At 39.7% G+C, this 26,446-nt stretch overlaps 1 protein-coding gene across 1 annotated transcript in view; it reads left to right on the top strand.

Moving 5' to 3' along the window:
- Positions 1-564: 564 nt before the first annotated feature.
- Positions 565-26,446, top strand: part of LOC141109220 (transmembrane protease serine 11D-like) — a 28,033-nt gene continuing 2,151 nt past the window's right edge. Inside the window, exons 1-9 of the mRNA XM_073601013.1 lie at positions 565-791; positions 7,478-7,602; positions 9,442-9,566; positions 10,187-10,254; positions 14,497-14,651; positions 15,749-15,787; positions 18,381-18,546; positions 21,557-21,816; positions 23,956-24,098. Coding sequence (XP_073457114.1) covers positions 7,479-7,602; positions 9,442-9,566; positions 10,187-10,254; positions 14,497-14,651; positions 15,749-15,787; positions 18,381-18,546; positions 21,557-21,816; positions 23,956-24,098 — 1,080 coding nt within the window. The 5' untranslated portion in view covers positions 565-791; position 7,478. The remainder of the gene's footprint in view (positions 792-7,477; positions 7,603-9,441; positions 9,567-10,186; positions 10,255-14,496; positions 14,652-15,748; positions 15,788-18,380; positions 18,547-21,556; positions 21,817-23,955; positions 24,099-26,446) is intronic.

The following is a 26,446-nucleotide window of genomic DNA, read 5'->3' on the forward strand; positions in this document are numbered from 1 at the left end:
ATAATAGAAATAATGAGCTTCAATCATCTTGACACCATATCAACCATGGTGCTGTGATGATTGAAGCGCTAACACCAGCCATTGCCCCTATAAATTGCCTGCGAAAAGCCACATACACCCCCCTGGGCCTTGGCACAATTTTCTTCCACAACGCCAGTCACCGGTGCCAAAAAGGTTGGGGACTCTATAGGACTAAGCTGATTGCTTAGTAATCCCAAATCTATAAAATGGCACTAAGGCAATAAAATAACAAATATCCCCCTTATATATTTAATATCTAAGAATATTAAGAATAATTATACATTTTATTAAGTAATAGTTGATATGGTCTGAATATCCTTATTTGTGATTTGAATTTTTAGACCCATGTGTGCAATTGTATTTGGAGTGATGCACATGTTCAGCTATGCAATATGATTATTTACCATATTACTAAAGTGAAAATGTTAATACAATGCCAGCGGCTTGAGTACTCATGATTCATTAACATATCCTAACACGCCCTTTCCACTGGTTTCTGCTGTTGTAATCAATTTAGTAGCGGAAGTATATATACCTATTAATGCAACAGCTGATTCCATCTTACACACTACACTCTCTTACCTTGCAAAAGTCAGCTGCGGATCAGGACCTGTCCAACGAGTTTCCCTTTGTTTTTAAGTCTGTTTACTTTTTGAATTGTCAAACCTCTTGGGCATGACATTGGATATATTAAGGCTGATAATATAATCAGAGCTGCAAGATCAACACTGTTTGGAAAAAAAGAAAGGTGAACCAACTAAGACTCCAAGGTAAGTTTGCTGTTACTCCTCAATTTTTATTTTTTTTTTTGCTTTTTTAAAAAAAGAATAGAGCTAAAGCTACTATTATAAACATTTATCTAGCCCATGTTTTGCTACATGCTTCTTATCGCTTATCAGGACGTTCAAAGAAATGATTTACTGAGGTAGTCTATGATAGAGCTTTGGGCAACCAGTTAAAGTTTGGGATCCCCCAATAGCCCTTGATTTTTATTTAGGGTCACAATTAATATTTCTTCTTAATCAATAAGTTTCAATTACTTTATTTTAATGGATTTGTGATTAGGTAGAGTATCATTCTATGCTTGAAGATCTGAATCTACAATGCATAATTATATACAAACTGCATTATAGTTTCTTGAATACTGAACATGGGTTCTATTGTTTCTGAAAACACACAAGTATACATAGCCCCTGGGACTGAGGGTATAAAGGGGATTTTCATTAGTGCGATACCACTACTAAAATCTCCTGTGATTATTCGCTAGCAATTGCTGCACATGCATTTGAATGTAGTAGTGATTGATCTGTAAAATTGGAGCACTGTGCTGTCACTGTTACTTTATGCTAACTCCACTGTTTCCTAGATGTGGATGATTGATCACAGACAATTTTAGTAGCATGAAACAGTAGCAAAAACTGTCCATGCATGCCCAGAAATACTTATTGGGTCCCCCTCGGGGCACTGACCACTGAAGGAGCCGCTGGATTTTTACGTGCCCTCCTAGCCTGGTGAATTGGCCTGTAGCTGCACCCAGCATTTACTGACCCACTGATGGCAACAAATAGTCACACCTCAATTCAATATATATTCTTTTTGCTAATTTTTTTTTTTTTTGGCTGAGTTGTTTGGGGTACCTAAAAACAACAATAATTCCCACTGCATAGTAGTAGTTTGTAATATTTTTAACTTCTACTTCAGACTAATGCAAATTTGGTAGACCAGACTGGCAGCAGCCCTTAGGTACGGAATCTTCAGCCTCCCTTACAGGCTAGTTGCAGACTTTAGGCCCAGACAGACAACTGGTGAATTTTTAATCTGGGACAGGCAGTTGACTTAACGGGAGTCTTCTTCAGCTTCAGCTTCTTTCCTCCAGCAGGTCTGAGAAGTAAAGGGCTCTAGACTCACACCCTCCACAAACAGCAGGCTTGGGGGGCCAAGACTAGATCCTTTACTCACACATTCTCTCCAGGGATTTTGGATTGCTTGTCATTTTCTTACATGCAAGTTATACACTACATGTCTACAAATGTAATCTAATTATTGTTGACTATCACAGTACTTACTCTCCTAGTTTAATGCTTAATAATGAGTCACCATGAAAAATGTTATTTCATCGTTAATTACTTGGGAAGGATGGCAGGGCAGAGCAGCTTACTAAACATTTAAAACAACACTAGCATTTAAATTTCAGCGAAAGTATTAATACATTTTCTGTCACCTGTACACACCACGTGTTACTTCTAGGATGGTAATATTCCCTAGGAGCTGTTCTTATGATCTAAGATATTTCGGCCATAAAAGCTCCATACACATGCATGCATATATCAAAACATAGTTCCTAGAATTCATGAAAAGTGTGGTAGAAATTCTTTAGAAGTCTGTCTTGCAGTAGTATGTATGTGTCAAAAAGGTGTTTATGATTCTGTTGTAACCCGAACAAAACTGTTGCAAGCATCTCAGTTGCCAACATTTCAAAAAAGGTTCCAGAGGACACCTTTTTTGCTGTGTGTCCAGGTGCATATATAGTGTAGCGCTAATTAAAACCAATAAGTTTTGAATTGAAATATTGCATACACAAGAAACAATAACAAAAATGACTGCATATACTGTATCCCAAATGTTGGTGTGAGACACCCTAGCAGGTATCTATTGAATATTAAAAAAGGTTTTGAAAAAAGTTTATAGTCCCATAGAGATGATAGTGCTGTTCACCACGTGGATAGCTGGTAAGGAAGTGACATAGATATGATGGATCCCCCGCGTAAAAGCAATGCAGGCTTACCAGAACGGTTGGACTCATATAAACATATGTCTCATGAGTCAGTAAAGCTTGTATTGCCAACAGACAATGAAGTAGGGTCTCTCAGCCAAACGATATGAGGTCCAAATTGCATCAAGGACTTCAAGACAAGATGCAATAGATATGTTGGGAATCATTGATATAGGACAGTAAGACCAAGTCACATGTAGAAGAGCTCTGTCTAGAGTCCTTGATGCAATTTGGACCTCATATCGTTTGGCTGAGAGACCCTACTTCATTGTCTGTTGGCAATACAAGCTTTACTGACTCATGAGACATATGTTTATATGAGTCCAACCGTTCTGGTAAGCCTGCATTGCTTTTACGCGGGGGATCCATCATATCTATGTCACTCCCTTACCAGCTATCCACGTGGTGAACAGCACAATCATCTCTATGGGACTATAAACTTTTTTTCAAAACCTTTTTTAATATTCAATAGATACCTGCTAGGGTGTCTCACACCAACATTTGGGATATATGCAGTCATTTTTGTTATTGTTTCTTGTGTATGCAATATTTCAATTCAAAACTTATTGGTTTTAATTAGCGCTACACTATATATGCACCTGTTCTTTTTACAAATTTCCTTGTTTGTTGTGTGAGCTGCTATTTAACTGAGTAAGCGCAGTGTCTTGATTATTTTTTTTTGCTGTGTGTCCAGCAAGACATTGTAGGAGGAGCATGTACTTTAATTAGGGGTTGGGCATTCGTTTGAAAATGGGCGTGATTGTACAAGAAGCATATTGTTAGCCTATTATTTTCTTTGTTACAGACATATATAGAGAGAGCCTACGATTTTCACAGTGCGTTGCACATTATATGTATCAATTTAATTTTAAAATACTGTATATGCAGGAAAAATGATCATAATAAGGACAAAAATACAGCCAAAAACGCCTCGTTAATTAGTAAAATCATTGGTGTATTTGTTTAGCTACAATAGTAAAGTCTGTTTAAAGTGCGCCAACCAAACAGCTCTTGCGGATAATACTGGGATAAATACCATTTACACTGCAAACACATTTTGCATCAAAAACTCTGAAAGCATCATTTGACACTATTCTGCTGAGTACTGCAACTCCTTCAGTGTACAAAGATCAGTTGTAAATACAGCAGTGTACAGAGGTCAGTAGTAAATAGAGTAGTGTACAGAGGTCAATAGTAAATAGAGTAGTGTACAGAGGTCAGTAGTAAATACAGCAGTGTACAGAGGTCAGTATTAAATAGAGCAGTGTACAGAAATCAGTAGTAAATAGAGTAGTGTACAGAGGTCAGTAGCATGCAGGACAGTTCACAGGGGTTATTAGAATGTAGGGCAGGGCACAGGGGTCATTAGAATGTAAGGCAGTGCACAGGGTCATTAGAATGTAGGGCTGTGCACAGGGGTCATTAGAATGTAGGGCAGTGCACAAGGGTCATTAGAATGTAGGGCAGTGCACAAGGGTCATTAGAATGTAGGGTAGTGTACAGGAGTCATTAGAATGTAGGGCAGTGCACAGGGGTCAGTAGGAAGTAGGGCAGTGTACAGAGGTCAGTAGGACGTAGGGTAGTGTACAGAGGTCAATAGGATGTAGCGCAGTCTACAAGGGTCAGTAGTATGCAGGGCAGTGCACAAGGGTCATTAGAATGTAGGGAAGTGTACAGAGGTCAGTTTTGATGTAGGGCAGTGTACACAGGTCAGTAGGATGTAGCATAGTGTACAAGGGTCAGTAGTATGCAGGGCAGCGCACAGGGGTCAGTAGTATGCAGGGCAGTGTACAAGGGTCAGTAGTATGCAGGGCAGTGTACAAGGGTCATTAGAATGTAGGGCAGTGTACAGAGGTCAGTAGGATGTAGCACAGTGTACAAGGGTCAGTAGTATGTAGGGCAGTGTACAGAGGTCAGTAGGATGTAGGGCAGTGCACAGGGGTCAGTAGTATGCAGGGCAGTCCACGAGGGTCATTACAAAGTAATGTAGTATACTGGGGTCATTAGAATGTAGGGCTGTGCACAGGGTCATTAGAATTTAGGGTAGTGTACAGGGGTCATTAGAATGTAGGGCAGTATACAGAGGTCAGTAGGATGTAGGGCAGTGTACAGAGGTCAGTAGGATGTAGGGCAGTGTACAGAGGTCAGTAGGATGTAGCGCAGAGTACAAGGGTCAGTAGTATGCAGGGCAGTGCACAGGGCTCAGTAGTATGCAGGGCAGTGCACATGGGTCAGTAGTATGCAAGGCAGTGCACAAGGGTCAGTAGTATGCAGGGCAGTGCACAGGGGTCATTAGAATGTAGGGCAGTGTACATAGGTCAGTAGGATGTAGGGCAGTGCACAGGGGTCAGTAGTATGCAGGGCAGTGCACAGGGGTCAGTAGTATGCAGGGCAGTGCACAGGGGTCATTAGAATGTAGGGTAGTGTACAGGAGTCATTAGAATGTAGGGCAGTGCACAGGGGTCAGTAGGAAGTAGGGCAGTGTACAGAGGTCAGTAGGATGTAGGGTAGTGTACAGAGGTCAATAGGATGTAGCACAGTGTACAAGGGTCAGTAGTATGCAGGGCAGTTACAAGGGTCAGTAGTATGCAGGGCAGTGCACAGGGGTCATTAGAATGTAGGGCAGTCTACAGAGGTCAGTAGGATGTAGGGCAGTGCACAGGGGTCAGTAGTATGCAGGGCAGTCCACGAGGGTCATTACAAAGTAGTGTAGTGTACAGGGGTCATTAGAATGTAGGGCTGTGCACAGGGTCATTAGAATGTAGGGTAGTGTACAGGGGTCGGTTGGATGTAGGGCAGTGTACAGAGGTCAGTAGGATGTAGCGCAGAGTACAAGGGTCAGTAGTATGCAGGGCAGTGCACAGGGGTCAGTAGTATGCAGGGCAGTGCACAAGGGTCAGTAGTATGCAGGGCAGTGCACAGGGGTCATTAGAATGTAGGGCAGTCTACATAGGTCAGTAGGATGTAGGGCAGTGCACAAGGGTCAGTAGTATGCAGGGCAGTGCACAGGGGTCATTAGAATGTAGTGTAGTGTACAGGGGTCATTAGAATGTAGGGTAGTGTACAGGGGTCATTAGAATTTAGGGCAGTGTACAGAGGTCAGTAGGATGTAGGGTAGTGTACAGAGGCCAGTAGGATGTAGCGCAGTGTACAAGGGTCAGTAGTAAGCAGGGCAGTGCACAAGGGTCAGTAGTATGCCGAGCAGTGCACAGGGATCATTAGAATGTAAGGCAGTGTACAGAGGTCAGTAGGATGTAGGGCAGTGCACAAGGGTCAATAGGATGTTCTTCCTTAACCCCCGCAAAAGTACCAGAAGAGTGCTGGAAACTGTGGGAGGGGGGTGGGAGGACATACAGGGGAGACATGTCATTCCAATTGTAGGTTTAGTCCAGTGACAGGCTGTTGCTGTACCCACAGCCCAGAATCTAGGAGGCTTCCCTGTACACAACTAGCCTAGGACTGTCCTGTAAAATCTGTGACAGTTGGCGATTATGCTCTCCTGTGAAGTGGCACAGTTTTTGGCCTTATTCACATGGAGGTACAAACCGATACATTGAGACAAAGGGCCATCTTCACCCATGATAGATGCACTGGTGTTCCGTGAAGTCCCATGCAGGTACCCTTTTGAATTTTTGCAAGATATGAGTCAAACTCAATGGTGTGCACAGCCTATTGCATTAGGGTGTGCACCCCAAAGCTCAAACACATATGTGTGTGCGCATATGTATACAGTAAATACTGACAGTGTCAGAAGGGCAGAGACTGGTGTCAGTAGGTCAATGGACAGTGTCAGTAGTTTTTTTTTGTTATCATTTTTTTACAATTTTTGTTTTAGGAGGCCTGTTGGGAGGCTTTGGTGAAATATCAGGGGTCCAAACAGGGGTAATCTGTGTCACATGGGGTGATTAGGGTGTGCCCAGGCCCAACTGGCATACCCTGTGTGCATGCCTACAAAAAATACCCGAGTACCAAACTATAAACGTTTGGTCCTCCAAAAGAATAATTGTATACAAGATTTTATCCTAAAGAAAAAATACCTGTGTGGGAAGCATCCAATAGAAACTGCTTTTCTTTTACCTTTGGGCAGATTACTGTTCTGAAGCAATAAAGTGATTCATCTATCGGTTGCTTGGGGTTACCGCACTTAAGAACGAGGTTAAATGAATGAAGTTGTAAGGCTCTATAATTTACAGAAGGGGTTACACTATTTTTCTTGTATGCATTAATGTACCCACATTTCTTAATAAAAGGTAAGGTATATGTCCAGTGACCACATATTTTGAATTATTTTTGCAGGGTTTACCTAGTAATTTTTTATGACTTCTGGTATATATTTTATGTGTTTAAATAGACAATTTTTGCTTACCTACTGTTGAGATAAGATATCTGTAACAGGGACTGTATTGTCTGCAGTGAGTTGGCTTACTCATAGACTTGCATTTTAAAAGGCAGCAGTAAAGCAAACTCACTGTGTAGCACTGAAAGCCATCTGGAGTTTGGGTATGTTATGCGCAAATGGCCGTTCTCATGTGCATGTGTAATTACAAAATTAACATAGAAACAAAGAATTTAACGCTCACTTACTGTATTTACACCAAGATGTCTTTCTTTGTGCTACATTTAAAAAACCACTACCGTTTATACATTCTCTGTAACCTGATTTTAGTACCTTTTCTTGTACAGGATGCTTGAGGCGGGGGTACTGCTGAAATCCAGACAAGCCAAGATTACGATAATTGTCATCAGCGTGACCATCTTCATTATTGTAGCAGCTGTCATTGCTTCCATTGTTATAGCTATTGTCCTTGGTAAGACTATATAAAATAACACAACCCTTTATATATAAGGTTACTTTTTGCCTATTCTAATACTGTTCAGTGCCATGAAAGCCAACTTTGAGCTTGTGTTGAACCATTCAAGTTAATTGACAGGTGCATTTGAGCTTCCGTTGACCTTCTTATTATATAGAGTTGACCTCTTCTAAGCTGCATGAACCTGCTTCAAATTGTTATTATGTGCATGAGGTGTATAGGTAGTGAAGTAGTTCTAGGGCAAACAGAAGCCTGCCAACACAGGTCTTTATTCTAGCTCACTGAGAATATTGATGAATGGAACATATGAGTACCCTTGATCACATTACCATGATGTTATGGGCAGCCTTGATGTTCTCACAGCTCAATCCTCACCAAATCAGTAAGGTATAACTGAAGGCAAATTTTTTTTTTTTTTAGTTTTGGATAAAGTAGAGATGGATTAGAACACCTGTCAGTTTTTATTGCTGTCTGTGCCCCCATTAAGGATATTCATCTTCTCTATTTGTCCTGTTTACCATTATCATTGAAAGTGAAAGTAAAGAAAATCCCAAATTTTGGGTTGTCCCCAGAAAAGTAATAGAGGAGAAAACTTCTGGCCTGGGGGTCCCCAAGGGATTCCCTTAATTTTCAGGGATTTCCTCTCACTTCCTGTATTGCTATGGGACAGGAAGTGAAGGAAAATCTCTGCAATGGGACACAGATGGTGAATAAAATCAGGGGTTATAACCCTCCCTTACTAGATCCAAAATGAAAAAAAAAAAGTTTTGCCTATACAGTAGTTCTACTTCAAATCTGCTGCAATGTTGGCAAGAACAAATGGAGGATAGCCCCCTTCAAAACTGGGTGGTATTTAGCTGAAGATTTTGCGATATGGTTGGATGTGGACAGGTTCACGTGTGTTTGATTCACATTTCTTCCTAAATGGACATCTTTGGGTCAGAAGCCATGGTAATGTAGCAAACAAAAATCTAATGCCGCGTACACACGGTCGGACTTTTCGGCTACAAAAGTCCGACAGCCCGTCCGACAGACTTTCGACGGACTTTTGGCGGACTTGCGGCGGACTTTTTAATGAACGGACTTGCCTACATACGATCACACAAAAGTCTGACGGATTCGTACGTGATGACGTAAACCGGACTAAAATAAGGAAGTTGATAGCCAGTAGCCAATAGCTGCCCTAGCGTGGGTTTTTGTCCGTCGGACTAGCATACAGACAAGCGGATTTCTGGGGCAAGCGGAGTTACGACGTAAAGATTTGAAGCATGTTTCAAATCTAAAGTCCGTCAGATTTGCGGCTGGAAAAGTCCGCTGAAAGTCCGGGGAAGCCCACACACGATCGGATTGTCCTTCGGATTTGGTCCGTTGGACTTTTGTAGACGAAAAGTCCGACCGTGTGTACGCGGCATAAGACAAAAATTTTGGTCTTAAAGGTCTTAAAGTTTAGATCTTAAAGCATTTATTACCACAACATTTCTGAGAATCGGCAGTAAACACACTTTGAGCACACAACCTCAGACCGCCATGGATGCATATGTGTGCTGACCTTTTGGTGCATATATTTTGTTACATGGTCGGAAAGAGGTTAAATAAGTGTAGCTATAATGGCTACATTTCTGTAATCATATTCAATACTCCTGCAGGAAAGAGCAAGGGAAATTATTTTTTAATTTAGGAGGTCAGCTTATTTTTATATAGCAAGTCTCCCAAATTCACGATAGAGCCAAAATTGTAATATTATATATAGTAATTGTAGGTCATACTTAAATATCTAAATCATGTTTTTGTTTGGACAAGAGTTCTTGTTTAATTATTGCTGTTTCTTTTTTCTAGGTAACAACAATGCTGAGCCTGTTCAGCGCTACTATGAAGGATCGTTTAGAATGAGCTACACGATTTCTAATAGAGACGCCAATAGTGCTGAATATAAAGCATTGTCAGTTCAGATTGAAAGGCTTGTAAGTATAGATTAATTTTTTTATTCCTGAAAAATAATTATTGCTATTTGTTTTGTTTGTTTTGTTTTTTTCATTTAACCTCTCTGAATATATACAGTATAGTGTAAGCAAAAACTTTAAATGTAACTCCACTTTTTTTACCAATATTGTAAGAGAGGGCTGTGAAATGTCATGTTACATATGTTCTTTTATGGATGATATCAAGTGTCATGCCAGATGGATAGTATTCGTTTTTTTGCTATTACACAAGTACAATCTGTCAACAGTTATCTACAACTATTTTTAAATGATTGCATAGGCATACATATTCATTCATTGGGCCAACTAAAGACTAGGACAATGGAAATGGAGCAAAAATAGAAAACTTTTTTTTTTTGTTGTAACTGGGAATGGTCAGCCCTCATCTTCTAGGGAATCCTTTCACCACTTAATCTGGGAAAGAAGGGAATGCCTTTAGAGTCAAATCAGGCATTTATGGCAACCCCTTAGGCACCTTTGCAACTTACTTTATGCACTGTGGATCTGTTATTGGCCTGTGTAGTTGCTATATAAGTCATTGACCTCTTGGTTTTGGTCTACAGTAAAATTGACATATTTTCTCCTATATTTTCTTCTTATAGACGAAAGAAACATTTGAAGGTTCAGTCCTCAAAGGTCTATTCAGTATGGCCAAAGTGATCAGTTTGGGGTAAGTCATTATTCCCATTTTTTGCTTTCAACAAGTATAGGTGATGACTTATTAGGTGATGCTTAGAGATGGGTAGCATGATCAGTTTTTATGATGTAATAAATAAAGTAGCAGGCTTGGTGAACCAACAAAGTCATGACTCTGCTAAGATGTAACCACAGTTGTTACAAGTATTGCATGAATGAGGCATGTTTATATTGGAAAGATTGACAATATTTAGTGCCACAGCCAATATACATATTCTTGCTATAACCTCTTACATCTGTGCATAAGAAACTCTTTTTTATACATTTACCTATTATTACTGCTAGCAGAAGATGCATTTATCATAAAATATAAATAATTAAAAAAAAATCAAAATGCTGTTTCACATACAGTGGTCCAAGGATAAATTTTAAGGTAAAGAGTTACATGTTTTTAAAAATAACCATAGACATGAGGTGAGTATCTTCTGATCCTGCTGGATCTAGCAATCACTTCATGTCTGTGTTAACTTAAGAAACTTCCAGAATACCATTTTACAAAGGATTTCATTAACTGGGCAATTGTTACTGGTTCCATTTAGATGAGCCAATGTCATTGCTCCCTCTTTCTGCTTAGTCTCCTTTCCAAACATTTTAACTGCTATGCTTAATTTGCAAGGATAGATGCATTGTGTACAGATGATCATCTGCCAATGTAAATCATACTGTATCTTTTTTTAGCTTTGAATAGTGTTGTAGTGCTGAAGGTTTACCTTGCTTTTTGTATTCTGACTGGGGAGATCCACCCTATCTTCTTTTTTGGTGACCATTATCGCTGGTCCAGAAAGTGATAACAAATCGAAATTTTTTACAGCTGTCAGCAGAACAGGATATAAGAATTTTTATTTTCCATGGTAACACTTGTTCCAGTGACAATCGTCTAAGTGGGTGTTATTTTTCAGAGACAGGAATCAATAGGTAATCTTCCAGATGGGACACAAACAACAAAAATAACCTTCTTGGGCCATCTATATCACTGTGCTGTGGAATAACTCCAAAGTTTTAGGTCTTCTCTAGAGAAACTACTTGGGTTATTGTTACACAGCTAATACCCAGAGTGAAACTCAGGGAAGGTTCTACAGTAATAGCTGACTAGATGGCAAGCCAAGTGCAGTACCATGTTAAAGGCAAAAGCATAGTCCGACAAGAAAATGGTAGACAGCAGACAAAATGGTCTGAGATTGAATTCAATAAAGCAGTATAAATGCCAGGCAGGAAAACATATTAACTTATCCCTTAGTGATCTGGCACAGGGTGATAACTTTTAGGTCCCATTTATAGGTAATTAATGAGACTCAGGTGTGCAGGCTACAGAGTGGCAGTGTTGCTGTGCAAGAAAATGTCCCTAGAAGATGGAGAGCATATTACAGTAATTCAAAATCTCCTACACAATGTGCGACCAAAGAGTAATGGCAGTCAGATTTTTACATATTTTTTCCTACTCTATCAAAAACGTTATAATCATTTTGGATCTAGATACACTTTGGGGTTGATTTACTAAAACTGGAGAGTGCAAAATTTGGTGCCGCTTTGCATGGAAAGCAATCAGCTTCTAGGCTGTTTTTTTTTGGCAAAGCTTAATTGAACAAGCTGAAGTTAGAAGCTGATTGGCTACCATGCACAGCTGCACCAGATTTTGCACCTTCCAATTTTAGTAAATCAATCCCTTTACATCTACAACCAGAATAGAACTTGCATGTGTTGTTCATCTTCCTCATGGGAATTGTTGTGTTAGACTGCACCTTTTTATTTTGTTATTGAAAAGAGTGTACAATATCTCTTTGTATGCTTCTTGGTAAAGTGCTAAATGTGCTTGTAAAATGTATCTCCCTGGGGAGATTTAGTTCAAGAAAACTACTGTTCAAGGCTTTTCAGCTTGACACAAATCTGTATTTCTAGGCCTTTGATTTAACTTCTAACTCAGAAAACGAGGATGATAATAGGTAAAATCCCTTTGCTCTTTGCTAGAAACTATCCTCTAATACCTTGCCTAGACAAAAACACAGCTTCGCTATGCATGTTAGTACAACTAATTGCCACTAAAAATTACTTTATACTGCTTTATATAGGCATTTACTGCTCTCCCTGTATATGTATTCTTTATATGATACAGTGCATACTGATAGGGTCGCTGGTTCGTATCCCAACCACAACACTACCTGCCTGGAGTTTGCATGTTCTCCCTGTGCCTGTGTGGGTTTCCTCCGGGTGCTCCGGTTTCCTCCCACACTCCAAAGACATGCTGGTAGGTTTATTGGCTTCTGTCCAAAAATTGGCCCTGGTGTATGGGTGTGAATTGGGGACCTTGGATTGCAGACCCCTTGGGGGTGGGGACCGGTGTGGGTGTGTGTGGTGTGCTGCGTAGATTGATGGCGCTACATGGGTACCTTAAATATATATAAAAAAAAAAATAATATAGTGGATGGGGATCTTGATGGGATGCATTGCATGGGGATAGGGACAATTGTGGGTGCTCACTCAGGTTGAACTGGATGGACTGGTGTCTTTATTCAACCTTACTAACTATGTAACGATGTAAATATATATCTATATATGCTAATTTACAATATGGTATGATATGAATACTCTGCCACTGTATTCTCTATATGTTAGAAGATAGTAATATTAATTAGGTCACTATTAGAGAAAAGAAAATACACCTGCTTCTTTTTGACATTTTAATAATCAATTAAAAAGCAATATGTTAGTTCTTGCAATAGGTCAGTGATGGCGAACCTTGGCACCCCAGATGTTTTGGAACTACATTTCACATGGTGCTCATGAACTCTGCAGTGTAGTTGAGCATCATGGGAAATGTAGTTCTAAAACATCTGGGGTGCCAAGGTTCGCCATCACTGCAATAGGTTAAATCCCCCCACCCCAAAAAAAAACAAAAAACCTCACCATCTGAAATTCTAAAATATACCATCAAATAAAACACTTTAATATGTGATGCAATGTGTCCTGGCTGAATCAATGACAGAACAGGTGAAATATGCAATGCATCCTAGAAATAGAAAAAAGAAGGTAGGGACTTTAACTAAGGCATGTGGGTCCTCGCTGACAAATAGGACAATTGTTAAAAAAGAGAATGTGTTTATTCTCATGAAACCATGCATAACATGACGTAATATAATAAATACATACATAAAATGGAAAACCATAACAATAGCAGGTTACAAACCATAAATACATATAAGTAACAGCATGGCATATTGCATTGTAAATGTGGGAGATCATCCTCCATTTTACAATATTGCTTAAAAAATTGAATAGTAGAATATTTGCTGAATGAAATGAAAGGGCATCTATAAAGGTCTGACGCATTTCTGTGCATACATTCCACTTCATCAGGGGCAGATGCATCACTCATCTACAGGAAAAAAACATACATGTGTCAATTTGATCTATGGATGTAACCCCCCCCCCCATTGAGAAGGAAATATAGGTGAGGGAAACAACGTTACCCATCCCTGAGAGTACTCACGTATATCAACTGTATATGGGACATGGGAAACAGAGGCTGCTTGTAGTGTCTCTCCTGGGACCTGTGGTGACATACGCAATGCATCCTAGGGGAGAGGGCTATGGTGCAGGATCCCCATCCCCCCCCCCCAAAAAAAAATCACACTCACATACTGTATACATACACACATTGGTTGAACTTGATGGACTTAGACTCCCTCAAGAGTCTAAGCCTTGCTATGTGTGTCTATGGACACACACAGCGTGGCTCGGGAGTGGCCCACATGAGTGCTCCAATAGTACATGGCTTGCTATGGGGGCACTTGGAGAAGAGGAGGAGCAGACAGTGCCAGCGGGGGAACCTAGAAGAGGAGGTAAGCCACCACTCTGTGCAATACCATTGCACATACAGGCAAGTATAAACCGCTTTTTTATTGTATTTATTAATTTTAAAAAGTGTGACTTTAATATTACTTTAATTTCATTAATAAAGTACTTTGAATTTATACTGGAATATATAATTCATATAGAGGTCATAACACATCTCCTATTAGCTAGTGGTGGTTGATCACATTCAAATAGGTGTGTCCTGTATTGTTAAAGATGTTTCGCTGCTCATCCAAGTAGCTTCCCCAGTAACTGCTTCAAATTGCATAAATGACATTATTTGTTTATATCACTAAGTTGATAAAAATTTATATGACAGCATGATTTGAAATGCCTCATAGTTTATAACACATATCTTTTTTTTCAGGTCCACTGGGAATGTTCAACCAAGATTAGTGATCTTATTCCAAGTCTTACCTACAGAAATGAAAAACTTTTCCTCCACTCCTATTCAAAATATATTTAGAGAAATTGCATCTAGGTCAAGTTTTAACATTGATAAGGACTCCGTGCAATTGACAGGCAAGTATATGACCAGCTTTCGCAAACTCACTTTTCCCTTTGTAAACGTTAGATACATATACCCCCCAGTGTTAATTTCGTTGACAAAAATACAATGAGTTTAACACTATTTTAGTCTACTAAAATATGACTAAAACTAAAACAATTCAGATGACTAAAATACGACTGAAACAAAAATGGCATTTTAGTCAAAAGCCTATGACTAAAACTAAATCAAAATTAGCATTGATTGGACACGATCAATCACACGATTGGACTTTCCAACAACAAAACCGCAGATTTTTGTTTTGAAGGATGTTGGCTCCAAATTGTCTTGCATACACACTGTCACACAAATGTTGGCCAATTACGAACGTAGTGACATACAAGACATACGTAATATCTCCATTACGAACACTAGTTTTACAAGACCGAGCGCTTCCGGCTTGTACTTGATTCCGAGCATGCGTGGACTTTTGTCCGACGGACTTACACGATCGGAAAGTCAGACAACAAACATTTATTGGCGGAAAATTTGAGAACCTGCTAGCCAACATTTGTTGGCGGAAAGTCCGCCAACAAATGTTCGATGGAGCATACACACGGTTGGACTTTTCGCCAACAAGCTCACCTCCAACATTTGTTGGCGGAAAATCCGATCGTGTGTATGGGGCATTACAATACAAATGGAAGCTGTTCTCCTTGTCATGATGATCCAAAGGCTTCAGTACTATTTCAACCACTGACCAAAAACAAGATCGACTTTGCTCTGACTTTTCTTTCTGCATGCATGCTCTAGATTTGTGTCTTGAAAATTACTAACCCGAGACTGGCATTAAACAAGCCTTTTAGTAGGTCCTCAGTGGCAGCCTTTATATATCTCTCATTCAGTACAGGCTTCCGTTAATATAAATAAGTGTCATATGTATCTAGTAGAATATAACTTTCCTAGTTCTTTCCATCAGTTTTACATACAATCCGTAAAAAAGGTTCTGAATCTAGGTCCAGAGGCCTCAGCATTTGCTACCTTTTCACAAAGCCAGACTTGAATGCACTTGTGTGCATGACCTAGGGGATTTTTATTTATTTATAGTAATTATGTATATTTTTTTTTCTAGAAATATCAGTTGCTGAAGCAGGGAATCTCCTTTATGGCGGTAAGATCCTGACACCTGTTGTACTTTATAAACCTAAAGTGTACCATATACAAAATTAAACACCGCTCATTATGTGGAACTGGGGTTAGCCAGTGAAGCAAAGTGGCATTGTGCTCTTAGGCTAGGTTCATAGAGACGTGCAGTTTTTACCGCCCCCTGTGAAAGGCAACTCACTGTGAATTCACTTTTCAGAGGGTGGCAGAACCCCTGTTTCCAGCCATTCAGGAGGAACTAGTGTCTCAGTTGAACAGATGGTAGTTCTTTAAGAATTTGTTGTTGCCATAGCAATGTTTCCAAAATTGATGCAAATGCTTGCCTGATTTAGATGTAGGTAGTTCTAAAGGGAACTACTGACAGCAAAGGCATCATTACCACTTTAGTGAATTCCTCAGAATGTGTTTTAGCCTGCCAACAAAAACTAACATGGCTACCATATCTAAGGACTTGTTACCTGCAATATGTTGCATTTTATGTTCGTGGGTGTAGGTATATTTAAATACATATGCCAACTTTTCAAAAAGCAAATAGGTGTCAATGATTTAAATTCCTTCACACCTCCCACATACCACCTCTTTCTTCCACTGAGCATTTGGAACTTTCCAGTGGATTTATACTGGGCATGTGACATCTATTGAAGAACACTATTCTTTTCCAGGGATGTCCTTATTATCACATGCACTACATGTATGAGACATTTGCATTGCGTTTTATTATCTTGATATTTGGGCATTCCAGAAATATGCCTATTTGTTTCTAGCGAAAGGGATACAGTTTAGTCTTTTTGCCTTGGGTGCCATCATTTATGAACATAGCAATTTAGGAGCTATAATAACACAGTAACAAAAACAATATTAAATTACCGGTAATTGATATGTTACTGTAAATTTAATAATTATTGCTCTTAAATTTTCCCTCTGCCCCTTCCTAATTACTCTCCATTCTATACTATATGTACGTTAATGTTCTACATACTGCACCATTTCAATGTCCTTGGATTTTTAATGGAATTATAACAAAGGGTATCTGATTTAAGTCAGTTATGCCATTCAGGACATTTTAACAAACGGCTATTTGGTTTGTTTTGGTCCATCTCATCATAACCAGACTACCGGTAATTATACCGCTAAATGTGCCTGCATAAAAGAAACTTGACCTGCAGTGCCCCCATGTGGACAGTTAATGTAGCACAATAATGCAAAAAACAAAACAAAACAATGAGTCACACAATTTAGAAAATTACTGGATTGCATAATAAAAGGTTTTGAAAACGTTTTTACATATATGTATATGGATTAAATTGAATGGCAGAATTTAAGGTCATACCAAAACATGCTAAATGTACTAATTTCTCTGCTAACCAAAAACATTAATTTTATTTCTTATGATCTTGGTCACATGCTTGAGCTCAGAAATGCCTAATTTGTCCCTCATTTTGGTCTTATTATATACTGTACCTGTATAAAAATGTGCTATCTATCTATCTATCTATCTATCTATCTATCTATCTATCTATCTATCTATCTATCTATCTATCCAAAAGTGTTTATTAGTGCTAAACCTTGCATCCAATTTTTAATTGTTACATTTCAAAAGCCAGTATAGGAGAAGAGTAGTGGGTTTAACCAAGCATTTCTTGTGTATTAATTCTCCATGTAACGGGATGTGGCAGGGTGTGTCCTTTACTTACATACTTTTTGCTAGTAGATGTACCTTTTTTCCATCTCAAAAAGTCGGGAGGCATGCTTCCATAATTCAATAAAGACAAACAGGTGTGGTATACATGTAAAAAAACACCACCACTGATGTTTAGCTGGTATTTGAAAATATAGTATTAGTATATCAATATGGATGGAAGGATCATAGCTTCACTCAATGCTTCTAGGCTTTAAATGAGAATGACAGCACTCAAAACATGCATACAGGGTCGGGAAAAGGGGTGTGCAGGAGGGGCAGCTGCCCGGGTGCAGTGAAAAAAGGGGGCAAAGAATAGGAGCAGGGTTGTACACCCATTCTACAGCATATATTAACAGTGGAGGAGGGGGGGGGTGCAATTCTGGATCCTTGCCCTGATTGCTGGACCACCCTGTCCTAGTACTGCATGCATATTTGGTGACGTTGTCATAAAACTGGTTTCATGCTGGATGCATCTTCCAAAGGTAGTGTATGTGTCAATGTAACAGTTATGTTATAATTGCGCAGATGTTTTTTCATCTTAGCTTTAGCCTTTTGTTGATCTGCCCATTCTTTACTCCATTCTATTGCTGACATACCCTTGGTACCAGCTTAAAAACAGCAATAGCTTTATATAAGTATTTTTAGTTTTGTAAAGTTAATTCAATAATGTAAAAAAAGCATTAAGAGGAGGAGAAACACCACAAAGTTCCAAAAAGAGGAGAAATAAATCCAGGAGCTATAGCAATCTCACCACTGAAACCCCAATTGGATAAGAGAAGCAATCTGGTTACTCAGCCCATTAGACATCTCCTTGAAATATTTTTGAGTGGTGTGAAACTTTCAGCTGATATTTTAGGCCAATTTGTAGAATACAGTTAAACACATTTTAAAATACTTCTGTTATTTGCATTCTGAACAGATTGCGGTGTTGGAGGTCCTGAAGCAAGTAGGATAGCAGGAGGGAGTCCGGCACGTTCAGAATCATGGCCCTGGCAGGCCAGTCTGCGTTTGAATGGGATACACAAGTGTGGAGCCTCTCTCATCAGCAACACCTGGCTAATTTCTGCTGCTCACTGTTTTCTATTGTAAGTGATCGTCTGTGTAACAAAACTGAAGGTTTTATTCTTTCTTTTTACTCTCATTTGTGCTAACAGAAACTGGTCTGATGCAACTTCATGCCACCCAACTTTCTGAAATGGCAGAGAGGGACATTTTAAAAATAAAGTATATAGGCAAGGGACACATTCTCTGCTACCCCAGAGTTGCACAGAGAATGAAGAATTAATGTACAAAAAAATAATGGGTAAAACACACACATAATAACTCCAAATAAATGATATCCTAGTCTAGTACAGTATAACAGTTTTTGTAGTTAAATAGTGCATTTTTTTTAGGAAAGTCTGTACCTCAGACATGGGTGTGTGCAGCCAACAGCATTAGGATGGGCACCCAAATCTGAAGCACACACACGTGCGTGTGTGTGTGTATATGTATGTGTATATGTATATGTATATGTGTATATATATATATATATATATATATATTTTTTTTTTTTTTCTCAGAGAATGGGTGCAGGAACTCAACCGAGCCCTCCATTTCTCCATTTTTCCCTGAGCGGAAGCGGGAGAGCATGCCCCATCAAATGGCAGGTGTGGCCAAATTGCACACACTGGGAGGGTCTTAAAGGGACCTTAAATACCAGGAGTGTACTACATACAAGTGCCCTTCCTCATAGAAAGCAGAGTTCAGGATCAGGCTTTGTACAAAGTGCAGGGTTCTGGAGTGCATTACATACAGAGTGCATGGTTTAGGAGTTTGCTATGTACAGAGGGAAGAGTTCAGTGGTGCACTACATACAGAGTGCAGAGTTCAGGGGTATGTTACATACAAGGTGCAGAGTTCAGGAGTGTACTACGTACAGGGTGCAGAGTTCATGGGTGTACAGAGTGCAGGATTCAGGGGTTTCACAGTGTACAGAATGCAGGGTTCAGGGGTGAGCAGTATACAGAGCTCAGGGGTGCACAGTGTACAGAGTTCAGGGGTGAACAGTGTACAGAGTTCCGGGGTGAGCAGTGTACATAGTGCAGCATTAAAAAGCATGCTATGTACAGAAAGCAGGGTTCAGGGCTGCATTTCTCACTGGCTAGTTAAACCAAAAAGGACTCCCCCCCCCCCCAAATCTCCCCCTCCCCCAGTACAGAGCTCTCCTTCAATCCCCAGATCCCCATCCTCAACAGGATTGGCATCCCAATCTTAGCACAAGCCCCCTCCCCCCCCCGCCCCCCATCCACTGTAAATCCTCTTCTCCTGCCATCTCAATCCCCCCCCCCCCCCCCCCGCTTGCTGTACAAATGCCACCAAAAAATTCTGGATGCCCAGCACTAGTAATGCCATTGGCGCTTTCCCCTCCCTTTCCCATGTATTACAGCAGCTGTGCCCGGGGATTGGTTTGGTGCAGCCGCTCAGAGGAGCGCTGTCACTTCTAAATACAGAAGCCCTGTGCACACGGGGTGGTTAGGGTGTGCCCAGGCACATCCGACACACCCCGTGCACACGCCTATGACCTCAGGCCAGGAAGAGGGATATTTTTTTTTTTTTTAAAATACTTTATTTAACAAATTTAAAATAAACAGTACAGATTCCAGAACAATACAAAATCAGTGTGTTCTTTTTTGTTTTTCCCACTTTCCTATTTGTTTGGTTTTGGCGGAACAGTAATCAGTACTAAGAAAAGCAGGAAGAGGGATATCTGACAGTTAAAGAAGGACAGAGGGATTTGATTTCAATATAGGGACAATCCCTTTAAATCAGTGGCGAGGTAGGCAAATAAATGGCAATGGTTACTAGAACAATAGAAAGCGTGAATATCCCCAGCAGGAAAACAGACAGAAATAAAAAGCTTACAGGGGTTCTAACCATTCCTAGCTCTATGCAAACATTTTATAAATATGGTTTTACGTATACTATACTATCAACCTTTTGTAATTGCTAGCACTCAAACTCGGAGATGAATTTGATTCAACTGAGGCAGGGGTGTCAAACTCAATTTCATCACGGGCCGCATTAGCAATATGATTGCCAACAAAGGGCCGGTTGTATCTGGGATGCGTTATGTACAAAATGCAGGGTTCAGCAGAGTGTTACATACAGAGTGCAGGGTTCAGGTGTGCACAGTGTACAGAGTGCAGGGTTTAGGTGTGTGCTGTGTACAGAGTGCTATGTACAGTGTGCAACCCCAACCCACCCTTCCTGCTTCCTTATATTTATTTCTCCTACCTGGCCTGACTTAAGTACCTCCCTGCATAGGTGGCTCTGCCTCGCCTTGCAGGGAGAAGCTGCTGAGTGAAAAGCTGTCCACTGTAAACACAGAAGACTTCTGTGTTTACAAGTGAAGGCAGGGAGTGGAGGGTGAGAGCTGGAGGTGGCGAGGGTCACATGACAAGGTGTAGACGGGCCAGATTTGGCCTGCGGGCCTTGTGTTTAACATATGTGAATTAAAGTATAAAATGCATGTAGTAGGAGGTACATACACATCCCTTCAGCATCTATAAAAAGATTGCAGATACAACAGAATGCAAGGCCATTACCTTGTTGGCCAGTGAAGCAACCTGTCATAGTGATGGACCAAAAGGAATGTGATGGAGCTTTGCCGGTGAGAATGGCTTAGCATTCAGCTATATTCCCAGGCTTGTAGAAGCTGTGTCAGGTAGAGGTGCTTGAACTTTCAACATGTAGCACTGTTCTGTTTTTTTTTTTTTTTTTTTTTCAACTAAGCCTTAGATTTCCTTGGTCCACAATCAGGGGCTCTTAGATACTTGTGATGTGGCTCTTACTGAGCCTTTTCATTGTCTAACTGGATGTCTGCTGCATTATTTACATTCCATAAGCATGAAGCCAGAGATTCCTCAGTTATATTTTATTTAAATATTTACTATCGCATTGTTCTTACTTTATTTGGCTAATTGGTACTTATATTTCTACAGTGTAAACATATATTTAATGTTGGTTCTAAAAATATCAAATATGAGGGTATATTTGCTTAATATGTACATTTCAGCTTGTGATTTTGAATGTCCATGTCTTGTTTCTCTGCAGAAGTAAGGATGTAAATTCGTGGACAGTAGTGTTGGGTACTTCGTTATCAAGCCCTGGAAATGGGCTAAAGCTCCGGAGGATCATAGTGCATGAATCTTTTATCCGTGAAGACACTGGAAACGACATTGCACTTCTTGAGCTGTCCAATCCTGTCAATCTTCAACAAAAGATCCGCACTGTATGTCTACCAAAGGCATCTGACATCTTTCCTGATGATTCATCCTGCTATGTCACCGGGTGGGGAGCACTTGAATATCGTGGTTAGTAAGATATCATGTATATCAGCATATTGTAGTCTGTATAACTGATTGTTTTCTTCTTGTATTACGCTTGATTATTTAAAGCTCAATTGCAGGAAAATGATCCCTTGAAATGGGGCTGTGCCCACAGTGCAAGAGTTACCTGCTTGTTTAGCTTATGGGGGTTGTTTTAACTTACCTGATCCTCAGCTCCCCCAACGGATGATTCTTCCACGCTTTTTGTGATACTGCACTGCGTCACTTTAACTTCCCCACTTTCCCACAAATAGAGATTTCTTTTGGTTGTATTTGATCACCTCTGCGGTTTTTATTTTTTGCACTATAAACAAAAAAAAATGACAATTTTGAAAAAAAACACAATATTTTTTACTTTACTTTACTTTACTTTACCTAACCTCTACACTAACAAAATAAATAAATAAAGAATAATTATATAGCTAAATAATACATAAAATAAATACATAGGTGAACCCTTAACCATAAGCTTTAACCCCTAACCCTTAACCCCTTCCAAAAAAGGTAAACATAAATAAATACAAATAAATAAATAAGTAAATAATAAAGAAAAGTGGATGAAAAATCTGAAAATGCTGAACAACATAGCAACAAATGATGAAACAGATTTAATTTTTCTCCATTGGCCAATAAAAAAATGCCAAAGCTCAAAAACACTTTAAAAATGCTGTACAAAAATGTTCTAAAAAGTGCATACAAACGCCCAAAAAACGCTCAAAAACGCAAAGCTCAGGTGTGAATGCAGCCTAAGCATTGACGAATCCATATGTTGCTACTCTTTCACTGGGGAGACAACATCACTGTATTACATAACGCTAATATGGAAATTAGTGTCACCCTCCTGGAATGCGCAGTGTGCCAAAGGTGTATGGATTATAAGAGTAACTAGACAAAACTTTACATCCCTTAGGAGATAAAAAATAATCACATTTACATTGTTGCTGTGTATTTAGCGGTTTGCCCGGAGTTCAGCTTTAAGTACAATATATCACACAATACAAACACACCAGGTTTTGGTGAACAGAAAAATGTTGGCTCATTACATCCAAATGAAACATGTTGCTTTGAGAAGAATATATGAAATTAGTAGATAATAAAGGCTTAGCTTTACAGTGAAACATACACAGGTACATTTAAATAAACCCATCACACACCTGGCAATTTAAAGTGAGGACATAGTGAAAAAATGTGTAAGAAGTGGTGCCCTTTAGTGAAAACCACATGTCAAAACAGTGGTTCAATAGCTAAGAGCAGCTAAAGTTACAGTAAATTGAAATCTAAACATGTCTTGTAAATGCTGAGCTTGGCCTGGCTTATTCCAATATCCAATAAAACTTGTTGGCCTTGCCCTTTCCTGTCACCAAATGTCCCTATTGGTCCTTCCGTTTTCCGTTTCCGTGTGCAATCACTGACCAATGAGAAGGCTTGGTGACAGGAAGGGGCAAGGCCAAACAGACTTTTATAGATTGTTTGGGTTTTTTTATAGAGTTTTTTATGGATTGTCCAGTTTTTTTTATGACTTGTCCTGATTTTTTATGGATTGTCCAGGTGGTAACATTGCTATAAAAAATAAAGCAACTCATAGCAAGTAGCCTAAGCTTACTTAGTCACCATTATTGTATAGATGGGATGTCAACTGTGAGATGTTGGTTTTATAGTGAGACCTGGATCAATCAGAAAATAAAGTTGTGCCATTCATATTTATTCCATATATACTGTATTCAGTAAATCTCTGTTCCTGCACTGGACCAATACTATACAGACACCCACCACTTATTAAAGTACAGAGCTCTGCAAAAGCTTGTGTTTGATAAATTAATGTTTACTAAAAGTAAAAGTCTGTGCAAATTAGGGGAGTGTAGTGCAGGGTGGGGACTGGACACGGTGCTGTTTTGAGTGGGATGGGGGCTTGGTATTTGAACCCCACCCTGGAAGGCCAATGTTTGCACTTTTTGACAACAATACAGCCTTTTCTCATTCTCAGCATTGGGGAAATATGTTGTTTTTGCATACACTTGTGTCCTATGACTAAAACAAGTGGTACTGTGCATTTGTCCTTATGTACACAGCAATTGCTTAAACAGTACTGCATAGTATATTTAGAACACATTTTTACATTTCCAGGCCCTATATCACCGATTCTACGACAAGTTGAAGTGAAGATAATCAGTTCACTTAAGTGTAATACTCCTGAGATGTATGGAGGTGTAATACAACCATCAATGCTATGTGCTGGATATGAGGAGGGGGGAAAAGATGCTTGCCAGGTGAGTTAAGACAGCATTTATGTCTTGAATGTGTTAAATCTAATTTGTGTTGCAATTTCTAATTAATAAATGCAAAAGTGGAGTATTTTACTGTGACAGCATTGATATCCTTTTTTTGCTAACTTAACATGTTACTAAACCCCGGACCTGCATTTACTATATCTGGTCTCCTACAGTACACAGAACATGGAAATGCAATTATTTTAGTAAATATAAACTGCTAAATACCTTTTCTCATCAGCTGTCTATAACAGTCTTGTGACTACTTTCAGTAACCGGCCAAGCACGGGTTAAAGTTTGTAGGAGGAGTTTTCATTTTACTCTGACTGTCCTATGAGGATGCATGACTCCTGACCCTCTGTCTGGACAGTGCTCATTGGCCCTGTGTTGATCACATGCACCCTCACAAAAAAAAAATCTCTCTAGCAATACACATTAAACTGAACATGTGCCGAGTGCCTCCAAGGCTCTGTACTATCAGCAGATGGATTGGGGACAGTAAAAGAAGGGGAGGATCAGAGAAGACAGCATCAAACAGCCTTTTTACACAATGCACAGGATTAACCCCATAGGTTCCACAGTGAGTATAACAAGCATGCTTTACTGCATATACAGACTGATTTTACAGTTGTGGGTTTAATAACACTTTAGGTTATTAAAGATATAAGAATTGTATAAAACCAGAACAAGGCATCTAAAGCATCCTAAAAGCTTGCATCTTTAATAAATTAAAGTGATATTAAAGTCTCACATTTTTTAATTAGAATAATAAATATGTTACATTTACCTGCACCACGCAAGAATTTTGTAAAGAGAAGTTCTTTACCCCTTCTTTGTTGCTGTGTCAGCTCCTCTTCTCTGAGAGCTCCTGCAGCAAGCCCGGCCTGTACTCCCATGGCCTCCTCACAGGGTTTGACTGACAGCAGCAGGAGCCAATGGCTCCTGCTGCCCTAAAAAATTCCTGTGAGGAGAGGAAGAGAGGGGAAAATAACTGCAGCCAGGCACAGCACTGGATTGATAGAGGACTCAGGTAAGGGTTTAGAGATGAAGGGGAATAGCTGGAGGAAAATGCATTAGTGAAAAAACCTGTTGCGTTTACCCACCTCTCATCCGGCCACTGCACATATATGGCCGAGTGGGCGCTTCCTCCTCCTGAGTGGACGTTCAGGAACGTCCTTCAGAAGGAGAGGGTTCGCGCGTGCGTGTGTCCGCGCAGCAGCGCGATCCCGATGCGCTCGTATCACCCGGACATGGCGCATCTCAGATCGGCAGGAGGGCTCTGTGATTGGCCCTCCTGATCACATGATGGCTGTGTCCAATCACAGCCATCATGTGATGAAAATAGAGAGCCGGTTGCTAGGCGATCAGCTCTCTTCTCCTCACACGGAAGTTGTCAGTGAGGGGAGAGAGAGAGTATCACTGCAGCCAGCTGGTGATCAGTGAGCATGAGCTGTTTTTTACAGCTTTTTACACACTGATCACCGGCCCAGTATCCCCATACATTTCCCCACACAGTGTCACCACACAATGTCCCCAAAATAGTGTCCCTACAATAGTGTCACCACACAGTAAAAACATATGTCCCAGTAAAATCATATGTCCCAATGATCATCTGCACACATATGTCTATGATCATTTGTGCACAACTGTACATGATCATCTGCGTACATATGTCCGTGATCACACAAAACAATTATTATACACTTTATGGGATTTTTTTACCAAAGACATGTAGCAGAATACAATTTGGCTTAAATTTATGACAAAATTAGATTTTATTGAATTTCTTTTAAAATAGAAAGTAGAAAATATAGGTTTTTTTCAAATTTTTCGCTTATATCGCAAAAAATGAAAAACTAAGTCGTGAATAAATACCACCAAAATAAAGCTCTATTTGTGTGAACAAAATGATAAAAATTTAATTTGGGTACAGTGTTGTATAACTGTGCAATTGTCATTTAAAATGCGACAGAAAGCTGAAAGCTGAAAATTGGCCTGAGAAGGAAAGGGGTAAAGTGCCCAGTATTGAAGTGGTTAAAACTACGTTAAGTTAGCCAAGAAAGGGTATTACGTAACTTTCAAACTTTCTGCACTATTTAATTTATGTACGTTGTAAAATGTATTTTTTTAACATGCACTTATAGATGCATTTTCTTAAACAGGTTCTTACTTAAATATTGGTTATTGTTATTGTATACTTAATTTGTGAAAAAGCATGTGTAAAGCAAACAAAGAAACCCCCCATGGGGGAACCCCTCACAGGGACCGCAGTGCTTGACTCCCTGCTACCCTTATGTAAAAAGATAAGGACAGACCAATATCACAAACTAGTGGGAATAAACACCACC

Source organism: Aquarana catesbeiana, linkage group LG01, assembly GCF_042186555.1.
Source record: "Aquarana catesbeiana isolate 2022-GZ linkage group LG01, ASM4218655v1, whole genome shotgun sequence".
NCBI lineage: Eukaryota > Metazoa > Chordata > Amphibia > Anura > Ranidae > Aquarana > Aquarana catesbeiana.